Source organism: Colletotrichum orchidophilum (genome assembly GCF_001831195.1).
Source record: "Colletotrichum orchidophilum strain IMI 309357 chromosome Unknown Scaffold_1.1, whole genome shotgun sequence".
NCBI lineage: Eukaryota > Fungi > Ascomycota > Sordariomycetes > Glomerellales > Glomerellaceae > Colletotrichum > Colletotrichum orchidophilum.
Window position 1 is genome coordinate 336,398 of NW_019172957.1, and position 12,697 is coordinate 349,094.

Sequence of the window (12,697 nt, forward strand, 5' to 3'; positions counted from 1 at the left end):
ATTTTAAAACTCTTATTAAATAGTATATACTTTAAATTATTTTTTATAAAGTATTTATAAAAAGTCCTTAAAAGTAACGAAAAAATAAATAAATAATTATTTTTATTTTAATTATAGCGTTAACTTATAATAAGTTATTTAAATAATAAATAAAATAATATAATTATAAATTCCTTTATTTACTGTTATTTAATATTATTTCTTACTTATTTTACTATTTTTAATATTAAATTATAACGGCCTTTTATTTATATAACCTTTTATTATCTTTTTTTTATTAAAAATGTTAAATTAACTTCTTATTTATTATTAAGATTAACCTAAAGTTTAATTAAAAATTAAATAGCCGGCCTTTTATAAGCTTTTAATTAATAATAATTTATTACGGCTTCCCGGTAGGCGGCCTTATTTATAATCGATTAAGCTTTATTTATCTTATATTACGGTGGTTTAATATTAAAATTATTAGCTTTATTAAAGTAGTATAAGCTTTATAAGAACTTATTATATTACGTCTTTTAATTTATTATAAAAAGGTATTATAATTTTTAAGTTTAAAATTTAATAATAAAAATTAAAAGAAAAACGTTATTTGAAGCCGTTATTATAAATAAACTTTTTATTTATTAAGAATTAATAATTTTATTATTTTTAAAAAATCTCATAATAATATAAGATATTTAATTTAATTAATATAAAATAATTATTATTATATTTTTTAATAAAAAATAAAAACGGCTTTTTTTAAAAAGTATTATTTTATATATAAACCGATATTATTTAATAATTAAATTAAAATATTTTAATAAAATTATAATCCGAAATTTATTAAAATGTTTTAAATAAAGGCTAAGAAAATGTTAGTTAATAAATTTTTCGTTTTTTATATAAATTTAGCGAAAATATAACTCTTAATTATTAATTATATTTTATATAACGTCGACGAGCCGATATAAATAATTAAAAGTATTAAAAAAATAACTTTTAATATTATTATTATTTAATTTAATATTAAAAGTAATATAAATATTAAAGTTTTAATATTAATAAATAAAATAGCGAGTTTATTATATTTTTATAAATAAATATATTAAATATAAATATTATAAAATCGGGTATTAATTATTAAATTTTTTATAAAACTTTTTTTATACTTTTTTAAAAAATTATTTTATTTTAATAAAAATAATAAGTTTTTATATAATAAATATTTTATAATAAGTATATAAAATAGCTTAATTTATTATTATATTAATATAAGCGCGGTTATTTTTATTAAGCTCCGTTATTATTTATATTATTAAATAAAGATCTTTTTTATTAAATTTATTATTATTATTATTATTACCGCCGGCTTTAATTTATTTTTACTTAATTTTAAATATAATATTAAAATTAATATAATAAATATAAAGTTATTATTAAATATTTAAAAAACTCTTTACTAAATATAGCTTTTATTTATGTATTATAATTTATAATAATAATTATAAAGCGACGAATTAAGTATTATTTAATTAATTATTTTATATTTTTAAAAAAGAATCGGAAGCTTTTTAATTTTTTGTTATTAATAAAACTAAATATTATATTATAAATAGATTTAAAATACATTTATTTAGGTATTTAAAATAATAAAAGCTTAAAGCGATTAGTATTATAAATATTATTAAAACTAATTATTTTCAAGAATCGTTTTTATATTTAAAAATAATAAAAAAAAGTCTAAATAAGCTTAATAAAACGGTTCGGTATATTATTAATTTATTTAATAATATAAGGAATTTATTATTTATTAAATAATTTAATTAATATAGCCGTCGGTAAATAACTATTTAATTTTTTTTAATTTAAAAATATTTTAATATTATAAATATTATATTAAATAAATATAAAATCCGGGAATTATTTTTATATAATAATACGGACGTTATATATTTAAATATTAATATAACGGTTTATATTTTTAATAAAATCCTTAATAAATTAGGTAAGCTTTCGGTATAAAAAGTAAATAAATACTTTAAAATTTAGTTAATAATTATATTAATTATAATAAAAATTCAATAAATAATATAAAACCTATTTTTTTTTTATATTTTTATAATTATTTATTATTAATAGCCGTATTTTTAAAACTTTTATTATTAAATATTTATGTTTTTTAAAAAATTAGGTTTATTAAATCGATTATATTAAAATAAGTATTATATAAACCGACTTATTTAAAAATATATTTAAATTATTTTATAATATCGAATCCGTTAACTTTTATAAATTAATTAAATTAGTTAAAAAAGGCTTTTATAATAAGCTTTAAATTATTTAAAATCGATAAATTTAAAATAATATTTAAAAAAAAAGAAGAGAATTTTTTAAATTAAATATAATAAAGAATTATAATTTCAAAAAATAGTAAATTTAAAAAAGAGTTTTATTATAAAAATAAATATAAAAATAATAAGTTTATTTAAAAACTTTACGTTTTTTATTAATAACGGTTTAGTTTATATTATTAAAAAAGGGCGATCGTTAACTTTTTATTAAAATTAATAATTTATTAAATAAGTTTAAAAATATTATTAAAATATTTTAAAATACGTTATTAAGGTTTTTAATAATTATTATTAAAAAACAATAAACTCTATTTTAATAAGATATAAAAAAAAGATAATACGTTAAATATTTTATTTTTTTTAAAAGAATAGTATAAAAAATAAAATATAAATTTAAAACGTTTAATATTAAAAAGGGGGGCGTTATAAATAAATAAAAATTAAAATAATATAATAAGTTAAAAAAAGTTAGTTTTATTAAAAAAACGGCGCTTAAAATAAAATCTTAATTTAATTTTAAAATAATAAGGCTAATAATAAGATAATAATTATATTTTTTATAATAGCTCGGTTAATAAATTGCTAATTAAGTTATTTCATAATTGAAAATCGCTAATTTTATAAAATTAATTAATATTAAAATAGCTATTAATTAAAAAAAAATAATAATAATATATTTATATATTAGCATTTTAAAAATATATTACGTTATTAAAACTATATTTTATAATTTAACGGCGTAAATTACGCCGGGGTTTAGCTATTAAAAATAATATATATTAATATTAAATATAAAAACTATAATAATAAAGGAAATTTAAAATAGGGAGAATATATAGAAGTAAATTAATAGAATTTAAATATATTAATAATAAAATTGTAAATTAATTAAGATAGTAGATATGTATGCCGTTGTAAGGTGTATACTTCTGTATTAATTTTATATGCTTTTATATTAATTCCTTATTATTATTATAATATTATATATTATAAGCTCTTATTAGATTCTTTTATATAAAGAAAGAGCCCCTAGCTATATTACCCCGCTTATTAAAAGAAATAATACTATTTAAAACCTTACTTTCTAAACTAATCGCTTATTATAAATATAATTATTTATAATTATCTTATAATTACTTATAAAAAATAAAACTAACAGGTTAAAATAAGTTTTTAATAGTTTAAAAAGATTAAATCTAAGGTTTAAAAATTAAACTTTACCTTATTTTATATTTTACCCTTTTTAACACCTATTCCTTAGGCTTCTACGCCTCTTTAGACATTAATATTAATAGCAAGCCTTAAAAAACAGTTTTAAAATAAGGCGTATAATAACTTAAAATAGAGTAAATCCAAATTAATTAAAGTGTATAAGAAACTCCTATCGGCCGAACTTTATAATAATAATTATATTACTATTACTATAACTAAAAACTATATTAAACTTAATACACCGGAAAAATAGCACTAGGTAGAGTATCTTATCTAAATTAAACTATAAAAAACGAAAAAAGAAATAAAATTCAAACAAAAAGCTAGTAATATAATTTAAGTTATCTCACCTCTAAAGGAAGTAATTAGGGAGGCTATAAAAGCTATTCCTAAAGCTATTATTGCCTAGGTTAGTATCTTCTTTCTTAAAGTAAGTTAATTTATAAACTTATAAATATTTACTAACGCTTTATAAATATTTATAAATCCAGTTACTAAATTGGATATTTATTATAATAATATTATTTATATTATATTAAAAATAAACTAATACTAAAACTTAATTAATCTCCTTTTTAAACTAACTTATACCGACCCGTACTTTTAAAAGCTACGTATTAAGTTTAAAAAGTATATTATTAAGCTATACTAAAAGCTTTTACTTTACTAAATAAAATGTATTTTTTATTATAAGAGCTATATTACTGGTTTTTTAAAAGTCTTTTAAAAATTAATAATTAAGCTAGCAAAATTAATACTATTAAGGCCGTTAAGGCCGCCGTACGGAGCGACTTAGAGTAATATAACTCTTAAAAAAAACTTAAACGCTTTTAAAAACTAAAAATAACTATAAAAGAAATAATAAATTAACTTTAACTTAACTATAAAGAACTTTAAAATATTAAAATTATAATTAAAAACTATACTAAATATTAAAAAAAAAGATAATAGAGCTAGGAGTTTATAAAATACTTAGCTAATCTATAGATTACTAATCTGTATTATGATAAAAAATATATTTAAGATACTAAAGGCGGTTTACATATTAACTGCTACGTTTAGGTACTTTTGAATTTTAACTTTTATTAATAACGTAACGATTAAGATTAGTAACTACTTTAGGTTAAGGGCGACCTAGGTAAGGGTAAGACTATATTCCTATATAGTATTATTGATAAGTTTAAAATAATATATGGTTAAGGGTAACCCTTATCCTACTTTTTTTATGAAGCTATTAATAACTAATTTAATAATATAATAGCTATACTACGTAGTTTAGTTTTTATACTTCTTAATTAAAACTAATCTCCTATTTTATATATTAAAATAAAATATAATAAAACTAACAAAGCGTTTTTTAAAGATATAAATACTTAGAATAATTATTAATTATTCTAATATCTATATATCTTAAGTACCCTAGAATAGATTTATACTTCTCAAGTACCCTATAATAGAGTTATACCTCCCAGGTACCCTAGAGAACTCTAAGTACCCTATAATATAATAATAAATATATATTAAATATAAAAAGATATATCTCAATTATTATAAGAGATTAAAGTCTATAATGAATATATTTAGAATTAGCGATTTTTCATACTTTTAATGATATATATTTTGTATATAAATATATATTTTTAAATATATATTTATATTTTCAAGCTATAGACTTAAAATATATTCTTATAGATACGTATTTAAATAACGTTCGAATTAAAAAACCTTTTTATAGAAAGGGCCTTTTAAATGCTTTATATAAAGTTTCGTATTCTTATAAAGTTTAATACTTATATAAGTAAATAAATTAGTTAAAACTATATTTAATAACTAATTAAACTTAATTCGTATATAAGTAACATATACGTATTACGGCTAGCTAGTCGTAATAAGGTTTATATTAACATAAGTCAAGGCTACGATATTCGTAAATAATAATCGTCATAAAAATAACTTCAATAAAATTATTATTTATAAGTCGTAAAGTAAGTAAGGTTTTAATAATTAATCGTAGTTTTATTAAATAAACTTTTAATAAAAATAATTAAAAGCGATCGTAAGATTTAATATAAAATTAATTATTAAAAAAGTTATAAAAATTATAAACGTAAGCTTAGCTTAAATTTATATTATATATAAATTTTATATATTATTAAATAGTTTTTTTATATTTAAAATTAATATTATAAGATCGGTTTTTTAAAAATAAACCGATTTTTATTTGATTAATTTATATTTAAAAACCGCTTATTATCCGTCGGTTTTTTTTATTATTACGTAATTTTTTTATAATTATTTTAATTTATTAAAATAATATATATATTTTTTTTATTTAATTATATATATAACGAGATAGCCGCTATAGAGTAGTGGGGTAAGTTTTTAATTTATTATATATATTAAATTATAATATTAAATATCTTTTTTAAAAATTTAATTTTATAGATTTATAAATAAATATTTATAGCTTAAGTTAAAGCTTATTAAATTATTAATTTATTATCTTTTATAATATTAATATTATATTAAGTTACGTAGAAAAATCAAGCGTTAAAATAAGATTTAAAAAAATAAAAATAAAAGATTATAAACGTTTAGTATTTTTAGAGTTTATTAAAGCTTATTTAGTTAATATCGATATACTTTATATTTATTATTTTTATATTAAAATTACTTATTAATTTAGTAAAGGGTTTTCTTATTATTAAATTTATATAAAAACGAAAAAGCTTTATAATAAGGTATTAATAATATTAATTTATAAACTAATTTTTTTTTTATTATATTTATAATCGTTAATAATTATAATTTAAAAATTTTATATTTAATAAAAAAAATAAAATAAAAGGAAAAAAAAGCGGGTAAGGAATTTTTAAAATTTTATAAAGAGTTAGCCCGTTTTTAATTATTAATAACGATTATTATTAATTATTAATTTTATATTTAAAAGACTTAAAAGTTAATATAAGATAGTTAGGTTAAGATTTTTTTTTAAAAGATATAAAAAGTAAATAAGTCCGATATTTTAAAATTTATATTAAATATATATAAATATAAAATAGTTAAAGAATTATAATTTATATAGGTTTTTAATAATAAAGATTAGTCTTTTTTTGAGCTTAGTAACGAGTTTACGTCCTTAGGACTATTAATTTTATTTTTTAATAGTTTTTAAAAAATTATTAAGAGTTTTAAAAGTTCGTAACGGGTTTTTATATATTATTTTTATATTTATAGTTTTTTTATTTAATAAAATATTTTTATTATCCTTTTTAAATTCGGAAGTTAATATTTCGTTTAACTTTATATTTTAATTCGTTAAGTTTAATAATAATACGATTTTTTATATATAAGTTTTTAAATACCGGCTTAAGAAATAAAATATAAAAAACTAAATAATATTATATTATATTTAAAAGTTTTAATTTAAAATTTATTAATAAAACTTTTTTATTAATTTTAAAAGGTTTAAGTTTTTTATAATTTAATTTATTATTTAGTCGTTTCGTTTTAATATTATAATAAAAAAAGTATATATTATCTCTTTTTTTTAAAATTAGTTTATTAATTTTTGATTTATTAATGTATTTCTTTATATATTATTATATAAATTTAAAGTTTAAAAAGGCTTTTTTTTAAATCTTTTTAAATTTATTTACGTTTATTACGGCTTTTATAATTTATAATCTTTCGTATGCTTTTTTATATATAGTTAATTAGAATTTATAGTTAAAATAAAAAAGGGATTTTTTTATATTTTTATTAATTACGTTATTATATATAAACTAAGTTATTAATAATAATAATATTTAATTATTTTAGTTATAATTTATATAATAATAAAGGTATATTTTAAGAATTTAATTAATTTTTTCTATTTATTTATCGATTTATAAATAAAAAAAGGTCGATAGTTTATAATTTATATCGAGTTACGAAATTAATAATTTTTAAAACTTAGTAATAAATAATTTATTTTTATTAGAGATTTCTTTTTTAAATAAATTATAGTTAATAATAATTATTTTAAAAATATATATATTAGTTTTTTAATATTATTCGTTTTTTTATATAATATAAAATAAGTGAATTTAATAAGTCGGTCGATAATAATTAAAATATTATCGTTTTATATATTTATAAATAGTTTTTTAAATTTTAAAAATTTATTAATAAAGTTTTAAAAAATTAAATATTATATTTTTAACGGCAATAATAATAATTATAGCTTTTTATAAAGCTTATAAAAGCTATTTTTATTTTTTTTATAAATATTATAGTTTTTAATAATTTTAATGATTTTTATTTTCGTAACGGATTTATTATAATATTATTAAATCCGTTTTTATATTTTTATAATATTTTAATAATTACATATTTAAATATTATAAACTTTTATAATAAACTTAAAAGTTATTTTTTAAATAAATTAGTTTTAAATTTTTTAATTATTATAAAAAGTTTTATAATGAATACGAAATTATTATTATTATTATATTTAAAAATTATTTATATTTTTTTAAAATTCGTAATTTTATAATTAAGTCGTTTATTAAAAACGTCCGTTTTATTATTATATAAACTTTTTTAATAAATAATTCGGAAATTAAATTTAAATAAAAATTTATTTTATTTAATTTATTATTTATTTAAATTTTTATTTATTATAAAATTCGTAAAGTTTTTATAATTTATATAAATAATAATTTTATATTTAGTTTTTAAAAATTAAATTTTTTATTTTTTAAAAATTTTAATTATAATTATTTATCTTTTTATTATAAATTTATCAATTTAATTTTATTTTATAAAAAATTTAAAATAAAATATATAAAAATAAATTCTTTTTTATTAATTTTATTATTTTAAAATAATTTTTATAATAAAGTTTAAAATATTAGTTTTAATTTTAAATAATATTTAAAAGTTTAAAATTATAATAATTAATTTTAAAATAATTAAGTTTTTAATTTTATTAAAAGCTTTTTTATATTTTTTATTTAAAATAAAAATAGTATTTTTTTAATTAAATTATTAAAAAGTTTAATAATATTAATATAACTTTTAAAAAATTATTAATAAAAGTTAATAAATTTTAAAAATAATTACACGTTTTTATTATTAATAAATATAAGCTAGTTTTTAATTATTATTACTTTAAATATTTATATATAGATTTATTTTAACGTAATTATATAGCTAAAGAAATCTATTTTTTATATATAAAATTCGTATTTATTAAATTTAATAAAGAGTTTTATATTTTAAAATTTTTAAAATATTATATAAATATATTTTTTATATATTTTAAAATTAAAAAAAATAAGGATATTATTAAAATTAATAATTACGAAAATATTAATATATTTTTTAAATACGTAGTTAATTATTATTTAAAATATAATAAATACGTTAATAAGTTTAAAAAATATAATTAAATATTTATAAAATCTATTATAAATTCGAAATATTATTTTTTATTTTTTTTTATTTTAATTTTAATTTAATTAAATACTTTTTTAAAATTTATTATAATAAATTATTTAACTTTATATAATACTTTTTTAAATTCTATAATAAAAAATAATAAATAATAATTTTTTTTAATAATTTTATTAAATTTTTTATAATTAATTATAAATTTAAATTCTCTTTTATTTTTTTTAAATATAAAAAAAATTAATACTTTTATTAAAAAGGATAATAATTTAATATAATTCTTTTTAAATTTATTATTAATATATTTATTAAGTTCGTTACGTTTAAGTTAATTTATAATATATAATAAATAAAATTTAAATTATAATTTTTTTTTTTAGTTTGATTTTTATATTTTAATTATTATATTTTAATAATTTTAGTTTTTTTTTTAAAACGAATAGTTTTATATAAATTCGGTATTTTTTAAATATAATTTAAAATAAGTTCGATTTTTAATTGTTTATACTAAATATAAATATTTTAATAAGTTTTCTTATTTTAATAAAAGCGATATATTTAGTTTTTCGTTCGTTAAATATTATATAAAATTCTTTTAAATCTTTTTCTTTAGGTCGTTTAGTAATTAAATTTATTTAATAAAATTAGCCGGTTTTTTAATTTATTTATAAATTATATTTTTATAATTACGAAATTTTTAAAATAACGTCGGTATTTTTAATTTTTATAATATTATATTTTAATTATTTTAGTTAATTATTGATATATATTATAAAGTATATAGTCTTTTAATTAATATATCCGTTATTATAATTAATTTCTTTTTTTTTTATCGTTTATAAAGTATATAAGTTTAGTTTTTATATTTATAATAGTTTATATTTATTTATCGTTTTTAAGAAAATAAAAATCTTTAAAATAACGTTATTAATAATAACGTTTATATCGTATTTATTTATTTAAAATTTAAATTATAAATATTTTTTATTAAGGAATATTATAAAATATAACAATTTATTTATTTTAACCGTTTTTTATTATTTTTTTATAATTAACGTATTTAATTTTTTAATATTTTAAAAGTTAATACCCGTTTTTTTTTATAAGTTATTTATAATTAATTATTAAATCGGGATGTTTTTATTTTTTAATAAATAAATATGAAACATTAATAATATCGTAAATATCGTTTATTCTTTTATTAATAGGTTTTCTTTTTTTAAAAAATAATTTATAGTTTTTAAATGTTTTAATATTAAATTATATATTTAGAATATATTAGTTATGTAAGTAGTCTTTTAAGTCTTTAATAAGTTAATTTAATTTTTTTTAAAAGCTTATAAATTTTTATTATTTTAATTACTTATTTAAATAGGTTTTTTCTTTAATAATAAAATCGTTAATATTAAATAATATTTTATAATCGATTTTTAATTAAATACGTCGTCGAGCGACGTCGCGAGGTTTATTTGAATTATAAAATAGTTATTAATTTATAAACTATTCGTAATTTAATATATTAATATTATTTAAAAAAGGGTCGTAGTTTAGTTTTTCAATATTAAATTTCGTAAATATATTATTAATAATCTTTTTATTTAAATTATTTAATTTAGTATTTTCTTTAAACATAAAAAATCTTTATTTTAATTAGAATATATTATTTTTTATTATTATTTTAAATTATTTATTTATTTATTATTATAAAATAATAAAAACCGTTTTTATAATTAAATATTAAAAAATATAAGCGTTTATTATATAATAAGCTTTATTTAGTTTTTTAATATATTATTAATAACGTTTTTTTAATATTTAAAATCCGTAAATTAAATTTATTTTTTTATTAATTTTATTTTTTAATTAAAACAGGTTTTTCTTTATTTTAATTTTTAATTATTTTTAAAATTATTATTAAAATAAGGCGATTATTATTTTTATATTTAGTTATTTTTTTTAATAATCGGCTATTTTTATAATAATTAATTAAAATATAAATATAATTTTTATTATAATGTTTTATTATTAAAAGGCGTTATTCCTAATATTAAATTATTTTATTAAATATTTATTATATTATATAAATAAATTTATTTAAAATTCGTATTTTATAAATTAAGATCTCATTTTTTAATTAAAATAGGTCGTTTTTAATTTTAATTATTTCTTTTTTTTAATTTACTTTTTATTATTGTAAAAGTTTACGTTTATTTAAAAAAGTTAAAAAGTTATATTTTAATTATTTCGTATATTATTAAAAATATTTAAATATATTTTTTATTATAATTTTTAATAGTTTTAAAATATTAAACTACTTTTTATTTATTTATTATAATAAAAGTCTTATTAAAAAGCTTTTTAAAATACTATTTTAATTATCTTTTATTATTTCGGTAAATAAAATAACTATCGTTTTAATATATAATTTAAGAAAATAATTTATAAAGTATTTCTTTAAAAATAATATTAATTTATTATTTAAGAATAGGTCGTTATTAAATTCGTTTAAGTTATTTATAATTTTTAGTTATATATTTTAATTTATTATAATTATAATATTTAAATTCTTTTTTTTAATAAAAATAATCTCGTTTTATTATATTAAAGTTTATAAATCTATTATATTATTTATAAACGGTAATTTATTAAAGATTATTATTTTTATTATAGTAGTATTTCTAATTAAAATTATATTAAAATTATTATTAATATTTACGTTTTAAATTAAGTTTTTATTATTATTATTTTTTTTTTTATAAAAGCGGTTACTAATTTTAATTACGAATTTAATATATAAAAAAGATTATTTAATTTATCGATTTTAATAAGCTCGTTTTTAATTTTATTTTTTAATTTTTAATAAAATATAAAAATCTTAATATTATTAATAAAATTAAATTAAATATAAAAGCGTTTAAACTTAACTAAATAGTTTTTTATTAATTTAATTTATTAAAATTATAATATATTATATTCGGTTTATTATTATTTATTTAAATTTTAAAAAAATAATTTAAAAACTTCTTTAAATTTATTAAAATCATAATAAATATTTTATATTTTAATAAAATATTTATTAAAAAAGTCTTTTTATAAAAAAGTTTAAATTATTTAAAAACTTATTTTTTAAAAAAGTTAATAATATATATAATTTTTTTAATTTTATTAATAAAGTTTTTTTAATAAAACTTTTAAAAGTTTTTAATTTAAATTAAAAAAAGTTTTGAAATTTTAAAAATCTTATTAAAAATAATAAATATATTAAATTTAAATTTATATTATTTTTTATTAAAAAAAATAATAACGATATTAATACTATTTTAAAATATATTTATTTAATTAATAAAATTTAAAATTCTTTAGTATTTATTTTTAATTTCTTTAAATATAATATTAAATATTTTTTATATTTTAATAATATTATAATCGTTTTTAATTTAAATTTTTATTAATTAAATAATAATGATATTAAAAAAGTCCGTTAGTTTTTTATAATATTAATTATTTTAATTAATAACGCGGTATATTTAAATATATATTATTTTATTAAAAACCGTATTTTTATTAAAATTATATTTAATATTAAATATTTTTATATTTTTTTTTATTTTAAATTAATTTAATATTTAAAATTTAAATTTTTTATTTTTATTAAAAAAAATTTAATAAATATTATTCGTATTATTTAATAAGTTTTTATAAAATCGATT

General features: G+C 12.4%; 1 protein-coding gene across 1 annotated transcript; it reads right to left on the reverse strand.

Moving 5' to 3' along the window:
• Positions 1–6,949: 6,949 nt before the first annotated feature.
• CORC01_00062 (uncharacterized protein) lies at positions 6,950–7,102 on the reverse strand (the record flags this gene model as incomplete). Its single annotated transcript, XM_022611720.1, has 1 exon — positions 6,950–7,102. A coding segment is annotated over one exon (153 nt), but the record flags the coding sequence as incomplete, so codon positions are not given.
• Between the last annotated feature and the right edge of the window lie 5,595 nt (positions 7,103–12,697).